The sequence below is a fragment of the Macaca fascicularis genome, chromosome 5, assembly GCF_037993035.2.
Source record: "Macaca fascicularis isolate 582-1 chromosome 5, T2T-MFA8v1.1".
In the NCBI taxonomy this organism is placed as follows: Eukaryota; Metazoa; Chordata; class Mammalia; order Primates; family Cercopithecidae; genus Macaca; species Macaca fascicularis.
The window spans coordinates 5050977-5078148 of record NC_088379.1 but is presented as its reverse complement, the minus strand read 5'-3'; the positions used below and the strand labels follow the sequence as shown (position 1 = coordinate 5078148).

The following is a 27172-nucleotide window of genomic DNA, read 5'->3' as shown; positions in this document are numbered from 1 at the left end:
TTTTGTAAGTGTTTGACAGTTCCTCCTTTGCACTCTCTCTTTCTCTCCTGCCACCATGTAAGACGTGCCTTGCTTCCCCTTCCATCATGACTGTAAGTTTCCTGAGGCCTCCCGCGTCGTGCAGAACTGCGACTGAATTAAACCTCTTTCTTTTATAAATTACCCAGTCTTGGATATTTCTTTATAGCAGTGTGAAAATGGATGAATACACACACATGCGTGCACACACATACCCACATGTATATGCACATGTACACACATGTAAACACACATGCTCACAAGTATACACACACACATATGCAAGCACACAGGCACACACACGTCCCCTGTGGGAACCACATTCCCAGTGGGCCACCACATGGCCATTTATAAGGTAGGGCAGGCTGGCATGGTGGCTCACGCCTGTAATCCTAGCACTTTGGGAGGCTGAAGTGGGCGGATCATCTGAGGTCGGGAGTTTGAGACCAGGCTGGCCAACATGGTGAAAACCCATCTCTATTAAAAACACAAAAAATTAGTGGGGTGTGGTGGTGTGCGCCTGTAGTCCCAGCTACTCAGGAGGTTGAGGCAGGAGAATCGCTTGAACCCAGGAGGCGGAGACTGTAGTGAGCTGGGATTGCACCACTGCACTCCAGCCTGGGAGACCGAGGGAGATTCTGTCTCAAAAAATAAATAAAAATAAATAAATAAAAAGTGGGGCAGATCGTCACTGACCGGCCTAGAAATATCCATGTCAAATTTGAAAGCAAAAAGCAGGATGTCAAACCTGGATATACAGCATGAGCCCTCTTGATCCAAAATAGGATTCAGTTAGCTCTGAGATGATGTGCAAAAGAGATTTCCAGAGGCATGTCTCCCACTGAGTTATCCGCTGTGACTGGGTGGGGGAATTCCTTAAGAGGTTTATGTCCTTCTTTGTATTTTTCTGGACTTTTATGACAGTTAAGAATAGTTTTTATATTAAAAATAAAGCTCTTTCCTCTGAAAGAAAAACACCAGGGGTCCCTTTCTCTCCTGCCGGGAGGTGGCCCCTCCTGAGCCCCCTCTGGCTCACATCCCACTCCCAGCCCGAGGCAGGCAGGCAGCCGCTGCTGAAGAATGAGGGACATTCCCCATATGTGGTAATATTTCCAGTTGCCTCCTGGCTTGGCTGATCCTGAGGAGGGAGGACTACGGTCGCACCCTTGGGTGTGTTCTTGGAAATCTGAGCCATTAAAACCATTACCCAGGTGTCAGAGGGTGTTTTAAAAGGATACATTTACAAATGTTAACCGCGTGTATTTTACAATTTTCATGTTGTATTATTACCAAAAAAAAGTTAAATAGAAGTCCTGTCAAGCACACTACAGTCCCAAGAGGGTCGCAGCGAGTCCCAACAGGCCCCTGGTTCCACGCTGCTGCTGGCCGGGAGCTGCCAGACATGCTGGCTGAGCTCACCTCTTGCGGTGAGAGCAATTAACTCCAGCACCATGAGACAGTCCCCAGAGGGGAAGCGCCCTTTGACCAACAACCAGCAGGAACCCTCCTGGCAGTTCCTGACCGGGTGAACCACCCACCCCACTGGAGACACCCATTTTACAACGGTCAGTAGTATTTATGCTTGGGACGGGACCTGACCATGCAGCTCACAAGGAAACAAACAGGAGCTGAAGAATGCATCCCTGCAGGCTGCTAGCGGTGTTGGAGTTCAGTTTGAGGTGCCTTCTCTGGCCACTGGGGGATGGTCACATGTGACGGTAGGCAGAGGCCACCCAGACATCTCAAGGATGAGGTAGCAGGGGCGCCTCCTGCGTGTGAGGTGGGTGGCACTGGATTTGCAGCCTCACCTGCGCACTCATTGGATTCGCAGCCTCACCTGCACATTCACTCAGCACAGATGCTGGGCTTCTCCACCCACCTGGCGCTGCCTGGACCTACGTACCAGCTTCCTAGCCGGCTCCTGCTGCCTGGCTTCCTCCTACTGTCAGGCCTCTGAGTCCAAGCCAAGCCATCGCATCCCCTGTGACTTGCATGTATATGCCCAGATGGCCAGAAGTAACTGAAGAATCACAAAAGAAGTGCAAATGCCCTGCGCCGCCTTAACTGATGACATACCACCACAAAAGACGTGAAAATGGCCGGTCCTTGCCTTAAGCGATGACATTATCTTGTGAAATTCCTTTTCCTGGCTCATCCTGGCTCAAAAAGCTCCCCCACTGAGCACCTCGTGACCCCTACTCCTGCCCGCCAGAGAACAACCCCCCTTTGACTGTAATTTTCCTTTACCTACCCAAATCCTATAAAACGCCCCCACACTTATCTCCCTCTCTTTTGGGACTCAGCCCGCCTGCACCCGGGTGAAATAAACAGCCATGTTGCTCACACAAAGTCTGTTTGGTGGTCTCTTCACACGGACGCGCATGACATCTACTGATGACCCACGCACATCCTAACACATCAGAACTTTTGGGTGGCCTTTCCTCTTCTGTGCGGTAAAGTTCAAATGTCCCACAAGCTGCCAGCTCCCCCCACACCCCTGCAAATGGCCTTGTGCTATCTGGCTCTGTGGTTCCTTTGCTAGCACGATCCCTACCCATCTGGGTGCTCGGCGCACCCTGGGGGACTGACCGCACTGACTGGCCAAGGCAGTCAAGGGTTTGCCCTGTGGCTTCTCCCTCCTCCTCAGCCCCATCTCCCACCCTCCCACAGGCAGACAATCACTGCCTGTGGCCCGGCGTTCTCTTCCCCATCTTCAGGAATGTGAAAACAAGTTGCTGTTCAAAATCTAAGCTGTTGGAAATTTAACATATTTTGAGCCTTAAGAGAATATGATTACAAGACCTGAGTCATGTGACAGGCAGCTGTAACCTAAGCAGCTGTCACCTTTGTTTCTCTGATTACAGATTAGTCTTTTTCCTTACCTACATTGTTTTGTAAAATGCTGGAAACGACCAAAAGGCACCAGAGAAGACCCCTTTCCTCTTAACCACTCATCTTCATTGTAGATTCACTTCCTTCTTTCCTCTCTGTGTGGAAGACTTCACGTCTCTGTGAATGACTATCACGTTATCTGAGATGGAGTGTTATATACGCCACCCAGCCCAGGTGATGTCAGCAGCCCTGTTAGCTCCCGGCATGGGCCTATGGCTAAGCCTGGCCAATTGGGGCATTGCATTCCTTGGGCCAAACTGGCTGATCAAAGGGTGGTCGTATTACCTACTCAGGGGCAGAGATGGGGCTTTTTCTGCGACTGCTGAGAGAAAGATGTGGGTCTCTTCCCTGCAGATTTAGAACCTGAGAGAGGTGAGGTAAAAGTCTATTAATAGAGCCAGCACAGAAAAAGCACAGTCAAAAGATAGAAAGAAAGAAACTGGGTGCTGGAGACATAATTGAGCCCTTGATTAAGCCACACCTGAAGGAGACATTCAGTCATGAGAGTCAGCTGTAAGCCAAAAATTAATTCTAAGCCCTGCGGCCAGCTGATGATTGAGGAGGAAAGAACCCCTCCTCTCTGCCAAGGGGATTTCAAAGAAACCTAAAAACCTAGTTCAGGCCACGAAGGGAAGAGGGGGCGAGTCAGACATGTCTCATTCTACCATCCTCCCTTCGGAATTCGGGCACAACTGATAACATTAACATTAAAACAGATATCTTAAAACTGTAGCAATAAGCCAAATTCTAGGCTGACTCTAGTAGAGCATCACATGACAGAGAGCAGGCCCTGAAAGAAATACAAATATTTTACCCCGAAATATATGTTTTTTGGCTTTTTTTTTTGGGGGGGGGGGATGGAGTCTCACTCTGTTGCCCAGGCTGGAATGCAGTGGCCGGATCTCCACTCACTGCAAGCTCTGCCTCCCGGGTTTATGCCATTCTCCTGCCTCAGCCTCCCGAGTAGCTGGGACTACAGGCGCTCGCCACCTCGCCTGGCTAGTTTTTTGTATTTTTTAGTAGAGACGGGGTTTTACCGGGTTAGCCAGGATAGCCTTGACTTCCTGACCTCGTGATCCACCCATCTCGGCCTCCCAAAGTGCTGGGATTACAGGCTTGAGCCACCGCGCCCGGCCTTTTTGGCATATTTTAAAATGGCTCTGCAGGCCAGGCATGGTGGCTCACACCTGTAATCCCAGCACTTTGGGAGGCAGAGGCGGGCAGATTACCTGAGGTTGGGAGTTTGAGACCAGACTGGCCAACATGGTGAAACCTTGTCTCTACAAAAAATAAAAAAATTACCCAGCCATGGTGGTGGGTGCCGGTAGTCCCAGCAACTCAGGAGGCTGAGGCAGGAGAATCACTTGAGTCTGGAAGGTGGAGTTTGCAATGAGCCGAGATTGTGCCACTGCACTCCAGCCTGAGCGACAGAGTGAGACTCTGTCTCAAAGTAAAAACAAAATGACTCTGCAAAGCTGTCTCTTGTGGGGAAAATGTACATTCCAGAATCCCTTTCCCTTTCTAGGTCTTTTTCTGATCCTGAAGAGATTAGCCGAGAGTCGAGGGCCTTTTAAAAGTCTGAATAGGAAACATTTGCCATCTATTGCCTCTAAGGATGGCCACTTATGAGACTTCTTTTATGTAATAAGAATCGTGGTCTTCACAACCGCTTATCTTAACCCAGATGCTCCTTTCTGTTGATTCCAGGTCTTGAGATAATAACTCTTTCAACCAAGGGCCAATCAGAAAATCTTTGAATACACCTATGACCTGTATACCTCGAGCTGTCCCACCTTTCCAGACCGAACCAATGTGTACCTTACATGTATTGATTGATGTCTTCTATCTCCCTGAAACATACAAACCAAGCGGTAACCCAACCACCATGGGCACGTGTTCTCAGGAGCTCTCAAGACTGTACCTCTCGGGTGGTCACTCACATTTGGCTCAGACGAAACCTCTTGATGTATTTTACAGTTTGACTCTTCATGGACACAGTAAATTCCTTCTCTGCTTAAGTCACTTTGGGTCAAGTTCCTATCGTTTGCAACAAACAGGTCAAAATGGATGCATCCACCCCCAGCGCTACAGTCACACCAGTGACCTGGTCCTCTCCCTCACTGCCACTAGCCCTGTACCGAGGGAATGCTATTTTCCAGGCCCTGGGCAAGGGCCTTTATACAGCCTCCCGTCTGCAGAGCAGCTCAGTCAGGTGCAACAATATCCTCATCTTAGAGGTGAGGAAATCACAGCTCAAGAGCACCCAGCCAGCTAGTGCAGGGCAGTGGGTGCCTGCTCAGTGTTCCTGGTAAGGACGTACTTCCTATCTGGGGACACAGCCTGTAGCACCCGCTCCCTGCCAGCCTTTGCTCAGGGGCTTCCCTGGGCCTGGAATGCCTTTCCAGACTTCCCGTTCTGAGGAGCAGCCTGGCGCCTACTCCCCTCTCTGGCACCAGCACTAGGGCACTGCTGAGTGCCCCTCAGCTGCATCCATACCCCTCCAACTCCCTCCCCAGCAGCGGACTGAGCCACTGCCCCTCAGCTGCATCCACGCCCCTCCAACTCCCTCCCCGGAAGTGGACTGAGCCACTGCCCCTCAGGGGCATCCACGCCCCTCCAACTCCCTCCCCGGAAGTGGACTGAGCCACTGCCCCTCAGCTGCATCCACGCCCTCCAACTCCCTCCCCAGCAGAGGACAACCACTGCCCCTCAGCTGTATCCACACCCCTCCAACTCCCTCCCCAGAAGCGGACTGAGCCACTGCCCCTCAGGTATATCCACCCCCCTCCAACTCCCTCCCCAGCAGCGGACTGAGCCACTGCCCCTCAGCTGTATCCACGCCCCTCCAACTCCCTCCCCAGAAGCGGACTGAGCCACTGCCCCTCAGCTGTATCCACGCCCCTCCAACTCCCTCCCCAGCAGAGGACAACCACTGCCCCTCAGCTGCATCCACACCCCCCAACTCCCTCCCCGGAAGTGGACTGAGCCACTGCCCCTCAGCTGCGTCCACGCCCCTCCAACTCTCTCCCCAGCAGCGGACTGAGCCACTGCCCCTCAGCTGCATCCACGCCCCCCAACTCCCTCCCCAGCAGCGGACAACCACTGCCCCTCAGCTGCCTCCACGCCCCTCCAACTCCCTCCCCAGCAGCGGACAACCACTGCCCCTCAGCTGCGTCCACGCCCCCCAACTCCCTCCCCAGCAGCGGACAACCACTGCCCCTCAGCTGCATTCACGTCCTCCAACTCCCTCCCCAGCAGAGGACAACCACTGCCCCTCAGCTGCGTCCACGCCCCTCCAACTCCCTCCCCAGAAGTGGACTGAGCCACTGCCTGGTGGGCAGCTGGGGCATGGCCGGGCAGCTGGCCCTGTGCACATGGGGCCATACACACTCTCCAGCCTTGGGGCTCGGATGGGGCTGGGTGTCCCCTTTCCTTCAGGAGCCTCAAGACCCTTCACTCTAGCAAGAGAGTCTACTAAAAGGCAGCAGCACATTCACGGCGGGGCTCAGGAGATGAAACCCCCTGGCTGGATGCTGGGACACCACAGGGCGCTTGTGAGGAGTAATGGAGGATTGCACATGCCACTTTGGGCACATAGTAGCTACTCAACTAAGTCAGTTCTCTCAGTCAACAGATCTGATTCAAACACCTACTCTGTGCCGACATCTTGCTGGGGTTTTGAAACACACACTTGCTTTCTACATACGTCCGGTTATTTTAGATGGGTGTAAATGTGGTTGGGTGGGAAGCTGGGGCAGTTTACTCAGTCTCAGTAGGAGAGAACAGGCGCCTACTGCAGAGCTTATTCTTCTTTTTTATTTTTTTTGAGACCGAGTCTCTCTGTCGCCCAGGCTGGAGTGGAGTGGCACCGTGTTGACTCACTGCAACCTCCGCCTCCCAGGTTCAAGTGATTCTCCCTCCTCAGTATCCAAGTAGCTGGGATAACAGGCACCCGCCACCATGCCCGGCTAAGTTTTGTATTTTAAGTAGAGATGGGGTTTCACCATGTTGGCCAGGCTGGTCTCGAACTCCTGACCTCCAGTGATCTGCCCACCTCAGCCTCCGAAAGTGCTGGGATTATAGGCGTAAGCCACCGTGCCCAGCCCAGAGCTCGTTATTCTTTTTTTTTTTTTTTTTTTTTTTGAGACGGAGTCTTGCTCTGTCACCCAGGCTGGAGTGCAGTGGCCGGATCTCAGCTCACTGCAAGCTCCTCCTCTCGGGTTCACGCCATTCTCCTGCCTCAGCCTCCCGTGTAGCTGGGACTACAGGCACCCGCCACTTCGCCCAGCTAGTTTTTTGTATTTTTTAGTAGAGACGGGGTTTCACCGTATTAGCCAGGATGGTCTCGATCTCCTGACCTCGTGATCCGCCCGTCTCGGCCTCCCAAAGTGCTGGGATTACAGGCTTGAGCCACCGCGCCCGGCCGAGCTCATTATTCTTACAAAGCCTTCCCTGCCCCATCCACAAACCAAGGTGGTCTTCTTTGCAAAGTCGTCAAGGTTGGAGAACATCACCATGTCATTTGGCCTCTGAGGCAACGTGGGCCCCCGACTCTGCGTCATGGCAAGGCTCTGCACTGTCCCCCACGGTGGCCCCTTGGGCAATGACCTTGACACCACGGAGGAGGCATTTGCGGAGACTCTCACACGAGAAATGAGTCCCCTGCCCCGGCAGTCCCCCCGCTTACCTCCAGTCTCGTCCGGTCCACATCCTTGGGCAGTTTCACTCGAATTCGGTTTGTGACGATGAGGGAGTCATACGGATAGATCTGTTGGGGGAGGAAATCACAGGGTCACCTCACGAAGCAAGTGTGTGCTGGCACCAAAAATCTGAGCAGAAGGCCACCGAGAATACATACTTGCGTCTGCACCTGACACACACATTTCATAGGGAAAGCACAACAGAAAGGACTTTTAACCTGGGCAGGTGTGGCGCGGCACGGAGGTCAGTGTGGGAGCGGCCCCGCTTACCTTGTATTCTGTAAGAGAGAGAGAGCGGAGACCACGAGATGGTTTAGAAAGTGCGAGACGTTGTCCAAGGTGAGTGCAATCCCCACCCTGGGGTACTCCCGTCTCCCCCCTGCAGTCAGCTGGGCCATGCACGGTCCCCGAGCAGCCTGCACTGGGACTCTAATCTCAGAGCTGTAGGCGGAAGAGCTCTGAGGGCCTCCCCTAGGAAACCAGAACAGGAGGCATGGTCAGGCTGGAGGCCAGGCTGGACGCTGGAGGCCAGGCTGGTAGCCGGAGGGCGGCACTGCACTTTTCAGCTGTGACGCTGTCTCTCTGGTGGTCTGGGCCACCCTGAGAAAGATGCCAGCCTCAGTTTACTTCCTGGGCAGTGGGCATTTCAAGGGAAACTTTTACGGGGTGTTGTGGAGACTGACATCTCGCTACAGTCTGAGTCTCTCCCATCTCTCACCGTCTTACCTTACTAACTGTATTTTCTCCTTTTCAAACTACTCAGCTCTGCTCCCTAATGTCTTACTTCCAGACTGAAAGCGTCTTATCACAAAAATGAAACCGTGTGGATCGTAGGGCCTCCATGCACACAGAACCCACAGAAAGCAGTTATCTACAGAACCTGGTCCTCAAGTCAGTCTCAGAAGGGAGACCCCGTGTCGGGAAGTCGGTCCCGGAGTTTCCCCACATGCCCCGTGTGGTTCTGGATCTGCCAGCTCCGAGGCCCCGGGGACCGAAGGCCACTTAGAGGGAGCAGGCTGTGGCGCACTGATGCTCTCCGTCCCCATGCAACCCAACCCAGCAGAGCAAGGTTCCCCTGCCACTCTTGGGGACAGAAGCTGACCAGGAGGTAAGCAGTGCCTTCTGCCAGGCACCTGCCACAGGACCAGGTGGCCGCTCTGGTAACACAAACCTCCTAGCAGCCCTGCTGAACCCGGAGGGTCACTCTGCATGCCAGGAGCCACACGGCGAGCGAGACGCAGGCAGGGTTTGGCCCAGCGCCGTCCCACTCAGACCCTGGAAGCCTGTGCCTGTGACTTTGCTTCCCCAAGTGACACAGCGTGCCATACAATGCAGGACAGGGCCACCGTGGCCACGGATGGGAGAGAGGGAGCATCGCGGGTAAAGCTAGCTGGGAGTGGAACTGACTGTCGGCCGGGAGAGGCAGGGAAAGCAGCAGGCCCTCCCCTGAGGTGTTCCTGCCCCGCAGATTTCTGCAGGCTGTGGACGGGGCGGTTTCAGAAGGAGACTTGTGGAATGTGTTAGCGACCCCTGCCCCAGCCAGAGACCCACAGGGTCCCCGCTCCGTGTACCTCGCATGCCCCAGCTGGCATCCGGGTCTGCTCCACAGGGGGCCAGATTGGCATTCTGGAAGAGAAAGAGAGGTTGGGCGGCAAGAGACAGGCGGCACGAGGGCATGTGGGTGGGCGGGGAAAAGGAGATGTTGCCTCTTGGAGGCTGCGGTCCTCTCACTGCCTGGGGAGCAGGGTGTCCTGAGCACAGAGGTGGGGTGTAGGTGACGGAAGGACAGCGACGGTGGCTCAGGAAGAGGAGAATCTAGGATGCTGCGCCCGTGGGACTGGCCAGCTTTCTTGCTCATAGGATGCCCACCGCCTGGGGGCTCCACAGACCCTTCCTGTGTGGATGGCTCCAACCCCGTTTGAAAGCTGCTCCCAGGTGCCTGGGTTCCCTGCTCTGCAGCTGGCGCGGATCACAGCGGGGGGCTCAGCACCATTTCTTTGTGCACGCGGCGCTAGGCATGGCGCTCTGCGGTTCCCCATTGGTGATCTGTCCCCTCCACACGGTGGGCTCCTGAGCACAGCGCCTAGAAAGTGCTGTCCCAGGTGCTCGGGGAGCCCCAGGGTCCACCCCGGGCCCTCTGTTCCCTGTAAGATGGCCAAGAGGGAAGACTGGCTGCCATCTTCTGGCACTGTGCACGATCGTGGAACTCCTAGGGTATTCTTAGAGCTACACGGACGCACGCGGCTGTGTGTGTGAGTCAAAGTCCATCCACCCCAAATGCTCCAAAACGAGGGGGCTCCTACCTCCCTGGAAACTGTGGTACTCACGGCAGCTGTGTGTGTGACTGTTTCAAAGGTTAAAGGAGCCCCTGTCTGTAAGGCCTCTGGGATGTCACCCGGCATGTTGTAAGTGCCCATACAAGGTGGCGGTGCCTCTGACAATGACTAAGGGTGACACTCTGAGGGGTGATGGGCCCGAGAGCTCCTGCCCCTGTCTCAGGTGCTCCTGGCATTCATCAGCAAACTCTGCCACTTTAGTGCACTGCAACCATTAGTGTCTGGAACTCTTTCCCTTCTGTCCACCTGGAAGCATCATCGACACGTCCTGCAAACCTCTATGGAGGGTTCCCCACCCTCTAAAGCCTGCACTGAGACCCCGCAGGGGTCTGTCAGTCCTGCCCCTGCCCACCTCCTGCACCTCACTGGCGCCCGGGGTTTGCACTATGAACCCGGAGCCACGCTCTGTGGTGGTTGTGCCTTGGCTGCCCGCGGTGGACGGAGCCTGTTGAAGAAAATGTCTTTTTCACACTCCGTTCCCCAGCACCTGCAATGGGGTCTCAAACGGGATCAGGGCTCTTGGCCAGCGCTGCTGAAACTGGGTACAGGGATCACATTTCAGCGGGGAGAGTTCTGCAGCCAAAGGAGAGATGGTACACTCAGCCCAGCGGGTCTGTTACAGGGGGAAGTGTTTTCAACGGGAGCTTTGCAGCAGGCGATCAGAGAGGAGCCGGTTATAACCTAGAAAGCATGAGAGCAGGAAGACCTCAGAGCACCGAGTCCGAAGCCCTTCACCAGAAACAGGAAAACAGAGGCTCCGAGGGAAGCCGGAGCCGGACCTTGTTCCTGACGCAGAGCTGGAGTCAGAGGGCTAGGGTCAGGCTCACGAGTTGGGTAAGCACCCAGGCAGAGGACTGGAACCAGTCTCTATTTACATTTTTGCTATTTTGTTTATCATGAATTTTTTGCATTAATTTGGATTTCTAAAAATATTGCATTAAAATCTGACTTATCTTGACTGCATTTTTTCTTTAGTGCTTTGCTCCCTCACCCTAGTTCTGGGCCTGGACCCTGAGCCAGGGCCCTCTTGCCTCCACCACTTCACAAAATAACTCTTCCCTTTAGGAGTATTCACAAATAATCTCTATTTTTCTTCGAGACAGAGCCTCACTCTGTCACCCAGGCTAGTGTGCAATGGCGCAATCTTGGCTCAATGCAACCTCCACCTCCCGGGTTCAAGCGATTCTCCTGCCTCAGCCTCTTGAGTAGCTGGAATTACAGGCACCCGCCACTATGGCCAGATAATTTTTGTATTTTTAGTAGAGATGGGGTTTCACATGTTGGCCAAGCTGGTCTTGAACTCCTGACCTCGGGTGATCCGCCTGCCTTGGCCTCCCAAAGTGCTGGAATTACAGGCATAAGCCGCTGTGCCTGGCCATGCAACTATTTTTTAATTTTTAATTTTAAGAGACAGAGTCTGGCTCTGTCACCCAGACTGGAGTGCAGTGGCACGATCTCAGCTCACTGCAACCTCCATTTCCTGGGCAATCCTCCCACCTCAGCCTTCTGAGCAGGTGGGACTACAGGAAAGCACCATCACACTTGGCTAATTTTTGTATTTTTTTTTTTTTTTGGTAGAGATGGAGTCTCCCTTTGTTGCCCTGGCTGGTATTAAGCTCCTGGTTTCAAGCTATCTGCCCACCTCAGCCTCCCAAAGCACTGGGATTACAGGTGTGAGCCATCCTTCCTGGCCATGCCTGGCTAATTAAAAAAAAAACAAACTGTAGAGATGGGGTCTTGTTCTGTTGCCCAGGCTGGTCTCAAACTCTTGGCCTCAAGCAATCCTCCCGCCTCAGCCTCCCAAAGCACTGGGATTACAGATATAAGCCACCGTCTCCACTCAAGAACAATGTTTTCATACATTTTCTTAGACTCAGACTAGCACCCCAGGTGCACCTGTTCTGGTCAGGGAACCTCTAGGATAAAGCTATGGCTTTGCCTTTGCCGCCTGGCACGTCTGATGTGAAAGAGAAATGCTGCCCCCTAGTGCCGGCTGCTCTGCATAATGGCCTTCCAAAACTCACAGGGCACCACCTTCACCTTGGTTGGTTGGAAACTCACTCCCCAGCAGCAAAACTAGCTTCCTTTGGTCTTCCAGGCTCTGAGATAAGATGGAGACTCTAGGGCGGAGATGAGGCATCTACCAGGTGGAGGAGGGGGAATACTTTTTAGGTCTAGAGCAGGGAAAGTGGGGTCTACTTCTGGTCTTGTAAGTGCAAAGTGGGGATGGGGTGTGCAAGGCCTTTCAGGTGCAAGGGGTCTTGAGTTACTGCCTTTATGTGTGGACCAGCAGGAGAGCTAAGTGGCCAGAGGGCACCACAAAGGCAGCACCACCAGGCATATTCCTGGCTGACTCCCCTACGCCGCTCAGTGGCAGCACCAGGGATTTTAAAAGCAATACATGATTTACCTGTCCCATTTGTTTACTACTTATTTTTATTTTATTTTTGAGCCAGAGTCTCGCTTTGTCACCCAGGCTGGAGTGCAGGGGCGTGATCTCGGCTCACTGCAACCTCCGTCTCCTGGGTTCAAGCGATTCTCCGCCTCAGCCTCTCGAGTAGCTGGGATTACAGGCATGCGCTACCATGCCTAGCTAATTTTTGTATTTTTAGTAGAGACGGGGTTTCACCATGTTGGCCAGGCTGGTCTCGAACTCCTGACCTCAGGTGATCTGCCTGCCTTGGCCTCCCAAAGTGCTGGGATTCCAGGCGTGAGCCACCGCGCCCAGGCTGTTTAGCACTTCTTATGTGCCTGTGGCTCTACACATACATTCTCTAACCTTTGCAGCAACTCCAGGAGGTGAGCTCTGTCATTTTACAGATGAGCCTGAGAGAGACGAAGCAACTTGCCTGAGATCATATGGCAAATACATGGGACTGTAAATATTTGAGCCCATGTGTTTTATTTTCCAAAAATTATACTGAAATTGCTAATAGGAATTGAGATTATGGCCGTTTGCCACTGGTCACCCTTCTTTTCTTGCTAAAGCTCACATTGGAATGTGTTACTTAGCAGCTAGTGGAAGCAAGATAGAGTAGGAATTGCTTTTTAAACAATTACTCATATGGGAACCATGCTATGGAGCTTATAAAAAATTTCACAACTATAATGTTATTTGTCCTCAAAAAAACCCTCAAGAGGTAAGGATAATTTTTTAAAGACTAGAGAATAGAGACTCAGAAAATTTCAGTAACTTGCCCAAAAACAGAGCTGTGATTTGAACTCAAGGCTGTCTGATGCTAACGCATGTGTTCTTTGCAGCACTACAGTTTGGAAATACCAAATTTTTTAAATTTGTTAATGCCTGTCTTGTAGTCACATGCATAAACATTTTAATAAATATTTTCTGAACATGTGAAAATCCGATTCAAGAGATATATTTTTCATGTACCTATTCGATTGTTTGCTATTTGTACTATTTTTCTATGTACATAATTAATTTTTTGTTCACTAGGTACATTTGTCTTTTTTTTTTTTTTTTTTTGAGACAGAGTTTTGCTCTGTTGCCCCAGGCTAGAGTGCAGTGAACAACCTCAGCTCACTGCAACCTCTGCTTCCCGGGTTCAAGCATTCTTTATTCTTGTGCCCAAGTAGCTGGGATATTAGGCATGTGCTACCACGCCTGGCTAATTTTTGTATTTTTAGTAGAGATGGGTTTTCACCATGTTGGCCAGACTGGTCTCAAACTCCTGGCCTCAAGTGATCCACCCACTTTGGCCTCCCAGAGTGCTGGGATTATAGGCATGAACCACTTTGCCCGGCCCCATTTGTTTTATTTATTTATTTATTTATTTTTGAGATGGAGTCTCTCTCAGTCACCCAGGCTGGAGTGCAGTAGCGTGATCTTGGCTTACTGCAAGCTCTGCCTCCTGGGTTCACGCCATTCTCCTGCCTCAGCCTCCCGAGTAGCTGGGACTACAGGCACCCGCCACCAAGCTCAGTTAATTTTTTTTTGTATTTTTAGTAGAGATGGGGTTTCACTGTGTTAGCCAGGATGGTCTCAATCTCCTGACCTCGTGATCTGCCCATCTCAGCCTCCCATAGTGTTAGGATTACAGGCATGAGCCGCCGTGCCCAGCCTCATTTGTTTTATTTCAAAAGAGTCATATTCCAATCACCCACCATACTTGTATTTAATCAAGGTATCTGGCATTGCCATGTTGCTTGGTGCATTTAAGTTGATGAATGCTATAACTGCTTTATTAAATTACGCCTTCATAATGAATTAGTGTTCCCCTTTTATACTATTAATTTTTATTAACTCCTTTTAGTCTTAACTTTCACTTTATTTGATATTACTATTGCCACTCTTGCTTGCCTTTTGTGATTTTAGTATCTTTCTTATCCTTTTGCTCATCCTTAAAAAGTAGTTTTTAAGTGTGCATCTTATGATAACACATCTGATTTAAAAAATCCAATCTGACAGTCTCTGTCTTTTAATAGCACAGCTCAGTCTCTTCACATTCAGCATCATGCTTTTTCAGAATGAGCCTTCTTCCAGGGAGCTACCACAAGGACCTGCTGCCACCAGTGGTCACGTTCTGATTAACAGACAGGTGGTACCTGTCAGAGTCATTACTGCCTCATCCACAGGGAGAGCAGTAGCAGGCCTCTGTTCTCTATTCATTTCATGGGTAGGTTATGAGCATCTACCATGCATCAGGCACTGTGGCAGGCTTGGCTATTAGGACATTTTAATGACCTTTAGGACATATTGTGCTTTGGGTCACTGGGCCCTTGTAACAAATCCTTCTGGAAGAACACCCAGGAAAGCCTTTGCTTCCCATGATGAACTAATTTCCCCTCTTCCATCAGACAGTGAGGACTACGTCACTGCCATGATTGCCTCTATGCCTTGGCTACCAGGAAGCTCAGAGGTAAGCTTTGACAGCTTTTCTCATGTAAAAAAAAAAAAAAAAAAAAATATATATATATATATATATATATATATTTATATATATTTTTTTTTGAGACAAAGTCTTGGTCTGTCACCCAGGCTGGAGTGCAGTGGTGTAATACTCATTGCAACCTCTGCCTCCCAGGTTCAAACAATTCTCCTGCCTCAGTCTCCCAAGTGGCTGGGACTATAGGTACCCACCACCATACCTGGCTAATTTTTTAATTTTTGTAGAGATGGGGAGGCAGGCTGGTCTTGAACTCCTGACCTCAAGTGATCTGCCTGCCTCGGCCTCCCAAAGTGCTGGGATTACAGGCATGAGCAACTGTGCCCTGCCTCTCAGGTAATATTTTTTTGTTTGTTTTTTGATGTAATTTTCTCCTGTAGTTTCCTTCTCTCCTCCTTTGTAATTTGGTGTTCACGGGATTTTGGTCTCACTGCATCTATGCTTGAGGTCACCCAGAATCGTTTCTGGAAGTAAAGGCAAATCAAGAAACGACCTAGCAAATGACTTAGGAGCACCGTAGGCCATCAGCAACAGGGCACGGACTCACACTCCCAGGGCATCTCCAGGGGAAGGGCATGAGTCCAGGTGCTGAGCAGGGCCACCCTGCAAAAGGCTGGTCATGTGAAAGATCAAGTATCTGGCCTTCTCACTGAGAAACAGGCATAACAGTACATAAAAGTCTTAGAAAGAGTGAAAAAATAGGAAAGAACATTAGCAGGGAAAAGAGAATCCCAAAGCAAAGTCGTTAATAATGTTCACCAATCTCCCCCAGAAGCAATGTGAAAAGCTAAGAATCTCCACGTGATGATGAATTCCGTGCATATCAGTTCTCCTAACACATGCAGAGAGCACACCAGCTAACGCTCTCCTTCCCACCCCTTAGTCTGCAGGAGAAACACATTTACAGAAATTTAGTTCTTAATTCTGTAAAGCTTGAGGTTCTGTTCTCAATAGTTCTAGGAGAGGGAGTGAAGACGGTCCCTGCCAGAATGTCTGGATCGGCTGTTCTCAAACAGTGCGGCATCTGGAGACCACGACTTTCTCTGCAGATGCTGAGAGGCGTCAATTTGCACCATTTTAGCACGTGAGCCTAGAGAAGAACCTTCCCAGAGGATGCACAGCCCCGGCGTCAGTGACGCAAGACTACAAACGCAGAGCGTGCTGTTCTCTCGCTTTCCTTCCATATATTGAGGAAAGTCTCCAGGACCTCACTCGGGTGGTGGAACACCTTGGCTTGGTCCAGACTGTGAACACTGCGCTCACCAGCCCCAGGGTCAGAGAACAGCTGTTCCAGGTGAGAAGGGAACATTCTAGACAGTTTTCCCACTGTCCCCAGGACCCCTAACATTGAGCTCAGGGATTTGCACATCTTGGTGTCGTAGGAGTCCTGTGGACATTGGTCCAGCTCTCTTATCTCCCCTGCTTTCCATGTGGAAGAAGACGAGTGGAGAATTCCTTTGGAGAAAATTCAAAGAAGCATGCCACATGCATGGTCCCCAGTTAGGCCCATTCCAGAATGGGAAGAGCAGTTCGTTGGGTGGGGGTGGGGTTGGCTAGAATCAAATCATGCAGAGGTGCCTGGGCCTGGGGGAGATCCAGGGAGGCTGGGCCTTGGACAAAAACACAGCAGCAGGTCTGACAGAGCCTGAAGGAGATGGAAAGAACAAATGCCGGCCCAAGAGGACACCCACGGCTTCTGGAGACGGTGTCCTGTGGCCTTGACCCTGGGGAGAGTACCTGCCTGAGGACGCCATCCAGGGGTTACACACAGCCAAGGCTGCTCCAGTGCAACAAAGACGGGGTTAGTTTTTTAGTGGCCTCTGTTGAGAGGTGAATTGCCTCCGTTTATGAACAAATTTCCAGACTACGACGAGGCTGCCTTGTGCAGTGGGGAGGCCCCTGGGCTATGTGTGTGTGTCTGTGCGTTGGGAGGTCTGGGACCAGCAAGCCTGCTCCACCCTAGGGGTCCTCACCGGGGACCCCTGTGAAGCTGTGGGCAGAGGAACAAACACGAGCAGCTCTTCCTAAGGCGTTAACTGTCCTGGGGAACAGGACCTGGCCCCTCTGCAAGGCAATCAGCCCTCAGATTTTCTGGGCTCATATTCAGATGCCCCAAGAGTCAGCAAACTCAGGGTAGGAGATGGGATCGGCCTTCAGCTGGGGGCAGCCAAAGAGCCTGACTTCGAGTTAATCCAATCTCCATGCAGCCTCAAGTAACAGCCTTGGATGCTAAGGATTGTTTGGTGTAATCCCAGTAACAGTAATAGCAGTGAAGGCCAGGCCATCCCAGATAAGGAGGTGGGCACTTGGCTCACACAGGCTCACCGAATGCAACAGCCCTTGAGGGTTGTCAGGCTCAGCGCCACAGGAGGAGGAAGAGGGTTAGGAGTGGCTTCTTGGAGCTGGGCCTGATCACCGTGGGTGGCCCTTGTCTCCCCTGCTCCCACACACTGAGGTCTCTCTGGGGCCGGGGGCAGGGAGGCGGGGTGGGGAGGGTGTTGCCCAGGTCTGGTCCGGTCCTGGTAGGGAAAAAGCAGTGGTGGCAGAGGCAGCCCCTGGGTGGGGCATCAGGCAGAGGCAGGTGGGCCGCAGGGTCCCCGGGGCCTCTCCTCCTGCTTCGTGGTCAAGAAGCTGTGGGAAGCGTGCTCAGCCTCACAGCCATCGTTAGTACCCCGTGGCCAGGGAAGGGTCAGTACCTACCCGCTGGTCCAAGCCATTCTTTCCATGTCCTGGGAGAGGGTCAGATTTGGAATAGGGGAATCCTGAAACAGACACAGCACAGCTTTGTCACGCGCGCAGACTAAGTGCAGCAGCGAGGGGGGTGCAGCCCTGGGGGGCTTCCCACCGAGGTGGACAAGGCTGGGCAAGTAACACAGGGGAGGCCCCCTGAGGACCATGCCCAGCCTCAGTGGTGACCTTCTGTTCCCAGGGCACTGACTGAGGAGGAAGCCACGGAGGGGTAATGTCCTGAGCCTGCCCATGACACCGGAAACGCCACAGAACCTCAGCCCAGCTGGCCCCTGTGTTCAGGAACAGGCTCTGGCCTGGGCACCACCTGGCACCTGGGCCACGCCCCTTACTTTACAGACAGGGGAGTTGGGCAGAATCAGGAAGGGACACAGTCTCTGGAACCCTGGAGGAACAGCAGAGCTGTGCCATCCTGTGGCAAATGGAGGCCCACCAGAGGTGGCAAATGGAGGCCCACCACCAAGCACATGGGGCCTGGAGGCAATTTTATTTTAATAAACTTCTTGGCTGGGCATATTGGCTCACACCTGTAATCCTAGAGCTTTGGGAGGCCAAGGAGGGAAAATCATTTGAGGCCAGGAGTTCAAGACCATCCTGGGCAACATAGCAAGACCACCTCTGCACAAAGCAATGAGACGGCTGCAGTGGTGCACGCCTGTGGTCCTAGCTATTTGGGAGGCTGAGGTGGGAGGATCCCTTGAGCCCAGGAGCTTGAGGCTGCAGTGAGCTATGCTCACACCACTGCACTCCAGCCTGGGAGACAGAGTGACACCCTGTCTCTAAAAACAAATAAATAAATAAATAAAATCCTGAGTTGCTTGCAATTGGGGGGCTTCATATTAAAATCCAAATTTCGTGAAATAGTAGAGGGCTAGTCTGAGACAACAAATTCTGGATTCTCTGTGCAGCAAGGCTTGCTGGGGCTGCCAGGAGGGGGCAGCCTTTCCCAGCCCCCCACTGAGCTCCCTCCATCGCTCATGTCCCTGGCTGGCCCTGGGTGGGCCTGGGAGCTTGCTGGAAGTTTGAGACCTCCAAAGTAACCTCTTCAACGTCATGTGATGGGAGAGCAGGGAGGAAGTGAACGCCTGCCTGGCTCAGAGGGGGTGTGGTTGCATTCTGGAAAGGAAGGGGCAGAGTGTGGACCCTGGAGAGGCAGGGCCCTCCACACGCAGGGAAGCATCCTTAAAAGACCTGTCCTGGGTCCCTAAACTGTCTGTCTTTCCACTAGCCTGTGGGGTCTTACAGAGCACAGCCCACACCTGCCTCATCTGGCGGTGTCACCCCAGTACCGGGCCCCAGTGGCACAGGCCAGCCATGTACAGGGCCAGATGCCCACAGTCACTCCTGGGAGCTGCCAGGCCGCCCATGAGGCCTCTGAGGGGAAGGCGGCTCACATCCTTCAGTGCTCACAAGGCTGCATGTCTTTCGCAAGGACCGTGCCTCCAGGGGCAAGGCAGGTTCTGTGCACAGAACCGCCCACCCGCCCACTCCAGGGACCTCATTTCTGAGCAAAGGATGCTTCTCCCAGGGGTTTCATTTGGGGGTTCCTCATGGACTCAATGAGGACAGGGAAGAAATTCCATGAAGGTCATATGGGGACACAGAGAAGCCTGTGGGAGGAGCCTCAGCTGGGGACTTGTTTGCAACAGGGTGGCCAGTGGAAAGGTTCCACATGTGGGTCAGGAAGGCCTTTTAAACATCAAGATCAAGGTCCTCAAACCTATCTTAGCAGAGGAACTCCCTCGACATGCGAGCTTTTATGTGAACGCTGATATGCAAAACAGGCAAATGAGGAGCCGGGAAGACAGACGTGGGGAGAGGGGTGGGGGCCAGACCTTTGGGGCTATTCCTCCCCCTCCCAGCCCCTCTGAGGCACCCCCAGGTAAAAGGCCAGCTCTTCTCATGTACAGAAGGGGAGTCAGGGCCCAGAGACGTGCAGGAACCTGCCTGAGGTCACCCAGCCAGGTAGCGGCAGCACTGGGACGCCGGACGAGGCCGCCTGCCTTGCAGTCCTGGGGTTCCTCCAGGAGACACCTGCCTCCTCCTTTATGCCCAGAGCCCGGCATGCTCTGGGATCCCGAGGGCACCTCCAGCTCAGCGGGAGGTCCTTATCAGCAAAGGTGCCACAGGGGTGGTTCTCAAATTGGCATCCCCAGCTAACAGCCCCAACCTTGCCAGGGAACTTGTCAAAAATGCAAATTATTGGGCCCCACCCCAGACCTCCTGTGTCAGAATTCTGGGGCTGGGGTCCAGGGATCTGTGTTTTTACAAGGCTTCCAGACCATTCTGATGCACACTGGCCTACTGCCTCGAGAACAGAGAACACCCTCGGTGGTGTCCTGCACCCCTCTTAAGCCCGAGGGCCTCCACCTGCCTGCCCCTGGAGTCACCTGGACAGCGTGTGAGGTTCCCAGTGCGCAGGCTGCCGCCAACGGGTCTTGACTTTTAACCGCTTCACACGCAGGTGGAAACCTTTCGTCCACGAAGCCTGTGTTATCCTCCCCACTTTGACTACAACTGTCTCAGGGAGGTCTTCTATTTCCTTTGAGCACCCGTATCAGATGGTTCTAGAAGTTTTGCTTCAACCATCCAATGTGATGTAAGAATATGATTCTTTCCAAGAAGAGGGCTGTCTATCACGCTTTGTCCCCGGTTTTACCTATTCCAATGTTCTTCTTTCCTTTCTGAAGTTCCAAGCCTTCTATTATCATTTCCTTTCTGTTTGGAGAAGATTCCTCAGGGGTAGGTCTGTAGGATATTTCACTGAACACAGGATTCCTGCGCACACCACATGTTTCACGTGCTGTTTCAGCACGTGAAAGATGTCAGGGCACTTCCTGCTGGCCTCTGTGGTTTCTGATGAGAAATCTCAAATTGGTGTTTCCCCTCTGTTTTTTCTCTCTGGTTGCTTTCAACATTTTTTTATCCTTAATTTTCAGAAATTTAATTATGATATGTCTTGGGGCAGATTTTTGGGGTTTATCCTTTCTTTGGGACTCACTTGGTTTCTGGAACTTGTAGGTTTATGTCTCTTTCTTTTGCCAAAATTGTTACGTTTTCAGCCATTATTTTTTATATATTTATTTTTTTTGAGACGGAGTCTTGCTCTGTCGCCCAGGCTGGAGTGCAGTGGCACGATCTCAGCTCACTGCAACCTCCATCTCCCAGGTTCAGGCGATTCTCCTGCCTCAGCCTCCTGAGTAGCTGGGACTACAGGTGCACGCCACCATGTCCAGCTAATTTTTGTGTTTTTAGTAGAGACAGGGTTTCACCATGTTGACCAGGATGGTCTTGATCTCCTGACCTCGTGATCCGCCCACCTTGGCCTCCCAAAGTGCTGGGATTACAGGCATGAGCCACCACGCCTGGCCTTCTGCTGTCTTTTTTCATTCAAATCATTGATCTTTGGGGTTCTTGGTGTGATGGGTAATTTTTCTACAGGATCCTGGGCATTTTGGATATTATGTTAGGAGACTGATCTTGTTAAGTGTTAAATCCTCTATTTGAGCAGGCTGGCACCCTGTTTAGGTTTCGTGTGTACGGCCTGGTCTTTTGGAGGCTCTGGTTCCAACGACAATTTGCTTTTCAGAATGCTTGCTGAAGTGCTATTCTGGTCTGCTAGATTCAGCTGGAGCTGCCGGTCCGCCCACTTGGTCCCTGCTGGTGCTGCCCGTGGGGATAAAATGCCCTTCTTGGGGTGTCCTGTGTCACCGGGTGGGGGTGGGAGATGCCTGCCATGGGTAGAGACCGTGTCCCTGGGTTCACTCTCAGGACTGCGGGGTGCCTGCTGGCCACCTGCCCATCTACTAGTGTGGCTGCGGGAGGGAAACACCTGCATCGTCACCTGCCACTGCATGGGAGGCTGGGAGGCTGCAGGCCTGGGCCACCTCCTGCCGCTGGGTGGCGGTGGGAGTGGGCATGCAGGGCTGCTGTTCCCTGAGGTCCTGAGGCTGCCTCGCCAGGCCACTTTGCTGTTCCCACCTTTAGAGTTCTCCTATGACCAACCATTTGCCGTATCATTTCCAGGTCTGTTTAGTTGTAGGTAGCAGAGAAGAACAGGGAGAAACGAGATGACGCTATCTCACCCCCTGGGCTGCTGTCTGGGCTTCTGAAGTTGGCCTCTCTTGGGGAGGACGAGCAATCCACACATTTTAAAGGTCCAGGGATCCTTTGCACAGCCAGCGCTGAGAATCACTTGTTTATTTATTTAATAGTTTGAGACGGAGTTTTGTTCTTGTTCCCCAGGCTGGAGTGCAATGGCGTGGTCTTGGCTCACTGCAACCTCCTGGGTTCAGGCGATTCTCCTGCCTCAGCCTCCTGAGTAGCTGGGATTAGAGGCGTGTGCCATCAGGCCCGGCTAATTTTGTATTTTTAGTAGAGACAAGGTTTCTCCATGTCGGTCAGGCTGATCTCGAACTCCTGACCTCAGGTGATCTGCCTGCCTTAGCCTCCCAAAATGCTGGGATTACAGGCGTGAGCCACTGCACCCAGCCAAGAATCACTGGTTTAAAAAGTCCCTTTATGTATTCAGAGATTTCACTTGACTCTCACCAGCCTACACACTAAACATGAACCCATTTTACAGATGAGAAAGTTGACACCTAATGATATCAAGTGACCTGCTCAAGGTCAGTTACTGACTAGAGGCTGAGATGAGGAGGGCTCCCGGCTTCAGGAACCAGTAACCCCATCTGCTCCCAAGCCAGTGTGCCCTGGTGTGGGTTTGCAGACATGTGGGTCTAATGCGTGTCAGATGGAGGCAGACAGCTTTCAAGAGGCGGGGTGTGTGTATTACAGAGAGACACCCACACGGAGAAGGCAGGTAGGGGGCCAGGCGCGTGGCGGCAACTGGGTAGTCCTGATGCCAGTTACATGAGGCCCTGCAGGCACTGGATGCCCACCCGCTCCATGCCCAAGCTCAGCCTAACCAGGCTCCCCGCTGCCTCCCCTCTGTGAAGCCTGCCATGGCCACCTTGCCCTCAGCATCCACCAGGCCTGCTCCTAGGGCCCTGAGCCTCTTCTCCACGGGTCTGTCCTCTTCCAGGCTGGCTCATCAGAAGTCAAAGTCACCGCTGGACATTCAAGGCCGGGCATCTTGTGGGCAGAGGACTGTGGCTCACACGGCGTCTGGGTCTGCTTTGCGGACACCTGACCTGTGAGCCACTCGCTTGGGCAGCTCCCGTGTGCACGGGCAGGAGGCTTGGAGGCTGTGGCACTGCACAGGTTCGGGTCCCCTCTATGAGTCTTGGTGTCTCCATCTGAGGAAGGCGGGCACCCTTCATCCCTGAGCAGTGGTGAACAAGAGGCCCCTTGGCTGGTCTGACTGTGGACTTCAGAAGCAAGTGAGACGGGCCCAAGATGACCACAGAGGGCTTGCCATGGCCTGGCTTGTGAACTTGGAGGTGCTGAGCCTCAACATCCCTCGGGGTCAGCCCACAGGATCCCCGTGTGCTCACGTGCAAGCTCCTCAACCCCCACATGCTCCCTGGCAGGACTGGATCATCCCTGTTCTTACAGATGAGGAACTTCAAACTCAGAGAGGTTTCTCTTGTACCCAAGGTCACACAGCAAGGGATGGGCTGGGATTGAATCGTGGGTGGACCAGCGCCCTCAGGCAGCGCCCAAGGTCACACAGCAAGGGACGGGCTGGGATTGAACCGTGGGTGGACCAGCGCCCTCAGGCAGCGCTCTCTGAGGCCCCCTCATGTGCTCTTCTGGCCGGTTCTGTGGCTTTGTATTCAGGGTGGCCACCTTCATGTCCCCCACCCCACAGAACCAACGCTGGGTCCCAGGAAGGGCGGCTGCTGCTCGGGGAGCTGTCCCCGGAGCCTTTGGGAAGACGCGGCCAACCACAGGCACGGATGGCGAGGCCGCTGCCTGGGAACGGGAGGCACGGGACTCACACTGCTCCCAGGCACTAAGGGTCCACGGGGAGAAAAGCACACAGGTGACAGATCCGTGCTCCAGGGCCCTGAGCCGGTTCTCTGCGGGTCCGCCCTCTTCCAGGCTGGCTCATCAGAGGTCAAAGTCACTGCTGGACATTCAAGGCTGGGCATCTTGTGGGCAGAGGACTGTGACTTACACAGCGTCTGGGTCTGCTTTGTGGACACCTGACCCATGAGCCCCTCGCTTGGGCAGCTCCCATCCGCTCCCAGGTGCCTGGGCAGGAGGTCTGGAGGCTGTGGCGCTGCACAGGTTTGGGTCCCCTCTCTGAGCCTTGGTGTCTCCATCTGAGGAAGGCAGGCACCCCTCATCGCTGAGCGGTGGTGAAGGAGAGGCCTGTCCAGCTGGACTGGTGAGGGAGGCAGAGCTTCTGGTGTGGGATGGGGCTCTCCAGAGCCCAGGCACCATTGGAGGAGGACAGAGGAGGCCCTGTGGCTGTGGCTGTGAGATAACATAAGCTCCCAAAGGGACACAGGGTGCCACCCAGGCCTGTGCTGCTACCCGCAGAACTGGGAGGCCACACCTGTCCAGTCCCTAGGCATGGGTAAGCCTGCTGGGCACGGGGAGGCACGGGGATTCCAGCTGAAAGCTAGTCTCCAGCCAACCCGACGGCAGCGGCTGCTCCCTGGGGCTCCAGAACCCAGCATGCTCTGCCTGGGGCCGCTGTCCTCAGGGTGGTGTGTACCTCCAGCCATAGCACCTTTTCCTGGGCTGGGGTCCTCTCCCTGACCTCTGGACCTCCCTCTGCTCTCTCTGGGGGTCAGAGAGCACTCTGCCCACCCAGCGGGAGGCCAGGCCTTCCAGATAGGCCATCACTGTGGCCCAGCTGGCCACTCCTCCCTAATAGCCTCTGTACCAAGGGGCCCTCCGGCCACCAGCTGGATGCCAAGGTGGCCACGCCTGAGCCCCAGCTCTCCCTGGGCTGTCCCTCCACGCCCTTTCCCTAGGATCGGCCCTGTTGGCCACCCCCTTCCCTGCTTCCCTGGCCCACTCCTTCTCCCGGCTTTCTCCCTCCTGGGCACTCCTCCCCACATCCTCCGTGGAGTCTCCTGCCCGGCGATGGTACCTTCCCACCTGCCCGCTTGTCAGCACACACATGTGCTTGTTCTCTTTCTCTTCTTCTCTGTCTCCTCCCAGCATTTTGCTGAGATGGAGAGATGGGAGGATGCAGACAAGGAGTAGGCCGGGGGCCAGGCAGGAGATCACACCTTATTTGGGTCTCAGACCCTCTTTAGAAAGGAACACACACTCAGGACACAGCCACGCGCTCACAGTCACAGTGGCTGGGGCTACCAGCTCCCGTGGTTCCAGTCCTATCTGGGAGGCAGGGACCCTCAGTCTCTGCCTCCAGCCTGGACCTCTCCTCTGAGCTCCATCTGCCTGCTGGCAACCTCCCTGGACGTCTCAGGTTCTCCCAGCCAACGTGAAGACATGCATCTGTTCCCATTCCCATCTCTGAGTAAAGGTGGCCTCTGCCGGCCTGTGCCAGAGCCAACCCAGTGTCTTCTTTGATTCCGTCACTCCCGCACCCAGTGGTTCCTGAGCTGCCCCCATGCGGGCCCTGCCAGTGAGATCCTTTCAGGGCCCCAGATGCTTTTGTGGGTGCCACAATTCCTCTTGCCCTGGCTGAGCAGCCTGTAGTCCACTGTGTGTGCAGCTGCCTTTTGATGTTTTAAACACAGAAAATGCAACATCTCCTCTCACACTCGTGTCGTGCCAGCGTCCCCCTCCCTGGCACTGCACTCCAGACTTTTCCTGACTGGACCTCGGCCTGCTTCCACCAGCTTCTGGCGAGTCCCACCCCTGCCACCCTTACTGTCTCGGTTTCCCAAGGATGCCCTGCTCCTGCCTCCAGACCTGCCTATAGGCTGTCTGTGCTGCTTAAACCCTGAGTCAGGCCAGGCCTGGTCCTCTCAAGGGTGCACAAATTGCTCTGTGACCCGATGCATGGCCCTCACTGTTCTTCTAGCCCATGGCCCGGCCTCCATCCTGGGGGAGATGGAATGCGCTCCCCCATACATCGGCCCTATTCAAGGCTACACCCGCTTCAAGCCGTGCCAGGCACCATCTCTCTGCCCTGACTACTTATTGCATTTGAAAGCGCACCCTTCCCCCAGCCCTCTCTAGCCCTCTTAGAACAGGGCATTGATTAACTCACTTTCAGCTTGTTTCTGTCTGTCTCGCAGCCCCCAGTAGAATGTCAGCTCCACAGACAGGGAACTTTGTCTGTTTTGGCCTCTGCTCTGTCCCCAGCACCCAGGACAGCACCAGAACACACCAAGCACTCATGAAATACAGAGAGATGCCCCTTGGCTCACCACGGGCTCATCACATCCCATAAACCCAGTAAGATGAAAAGACCATAAGTCGAAAACGCATTGAATGCACCTAGCCTAGCAAACATCATGGCTTAGCCCAGCCTGCCTTAAACATGCTCAGAAACCTGCATTAGCCTTCGGCCAAGTCATCTAGCGCACACACAGCCTGGCGCAGCATGGAGGGCTGGCAGTCTCGTGTCATCCGCTTAATGCTGCACTGAGAGTGAGAAACAGAGTGGGTGTGTGGGTACTGGAGGGTGTGTGGGCACTGGAGGGTGTGTGGGCACTGGAGGGTGTGTGCGTACTGGAGGGTGTGTGTGTACTGGAGGGTGTATGGGTACTGGAGGGTGTGTGGGCACTGGAGGGTGTGTGCGTAGTGGAGGGTGTGGGCACTGGAGGGTGTGTGGGCACTGGAGGGTGTGTGTGTACTGGAGAGTGTGTGCGTACTGGAGGGTGTGGGCACTGGAGGGTGTGTGGGCACTGGAGGGTGTGTGGGCACTGGAGGGTGTGTGGGTACTGGAGAGTGTGTGCGTACTGGAGGGTGTGGGCACTGGAGAGTGTGTGTGTACTGGAGGGTGTGTGGGTACTGGAGGGTGTATGGGTACTGGAGGGTGTGTGGGTACTGGAGGGTGTGTGGGCACTGGAGGGTGTATGGGCACTGGAGGGTGTGTGCGTACTGGAGGGTGTGTGTGTACTGGAGAGTGTGTGCGTACTGGAGGGTGTGTGTGTACTGGAGGGTGTGTGCGTACTGGAGGGTGTGTGTGTACTGGAGAGTGTGTGCATACTGGAGGGTGTGTGGGCACTGGAGGGTGTGTGCGTACTGGAGGGTGTGTGTGTACTGGAGAGTGTGTGCGTACTGGAGGGTGTGTGTGTACTGGAGGGTGTGTGCGTACTGGAGGGTGTGTGTGTACTGGAGAGTGTGTGCATACTGGAGGGTGTGTGGGCACTGGAGGGTGTGTGCGTAGTGGAGGGTGTGGGCACTGGAGGGTGTGTGGGCACTGGAGGGTGTGTGCGTAGTGGAGGGTGTGGGCACTGGAGGGTGTGTGGGCACTGGAGGGTGTGTGGGTACTGGAGGGTGTGTGGGCACTGGAGGGTGTGTGGGCACTGGAGGGTGTGTGGGCACTGGAGGGTGTGTGCGTACTGGAGGGTGTGTGCGTACTGGAGGGTGTGTGGGCACTGGAGGGTGTGTGGGCACTGGAGGGTGTGTGGGCACTGGAGGGTGTGTGCGTACTGGAGGGTGTGTGCGTACTGGAGGGTGTGTGCGTACTGGAGGGTGTGGGCACTGGAGGGTGTGTGGGCACTGGAGGGTGTAT

General features: G+C 53.8%; 1 protein-coding gene across 50 annotated transcripts in view; it reads right to left on the bottom strand.

Annotated features, from left to right (window-relative positions):
* Positions 1–27172, bottom strand: part of ABLIM2 (actin binding LIM protein family member 2) — a 218272-nt gene that overhangs the window by 31497 nt on the left and 159603 nt on the right. For 34 of the 50 annotated variants that reach the window (XR_012434605.1, XR_012434606.1, XR_012434617.1 and 31 more), the window contains 4 exons: positions 17551–17612; positions 9182–9236; positions 7829–7888; positions 7598–7678 (listed from right to left, as the gene is read on the bottom strand). Coding sequence is in view for 16 of the 50 variants with exons in the window: in XM_065544745.2 (XP_065400817.1) it covers positions 7598–7678; positions 7881–7888; positions 9182–9236; positions 17551–17612 (206 nt within the window). In the remaining 34 variants the exon portion in view is untranslated. The remainder of the gene's footprint in view (positions 1–7597; positions 7679–7828; positions 7889–9181; positions 9237–17550; positions 17613–27172) is intronic. The other 16 variants (XM_074039364.1, XM_074039370.1, XM_074039369.1 and 13 more) reach the window with 3 other exon arrangements.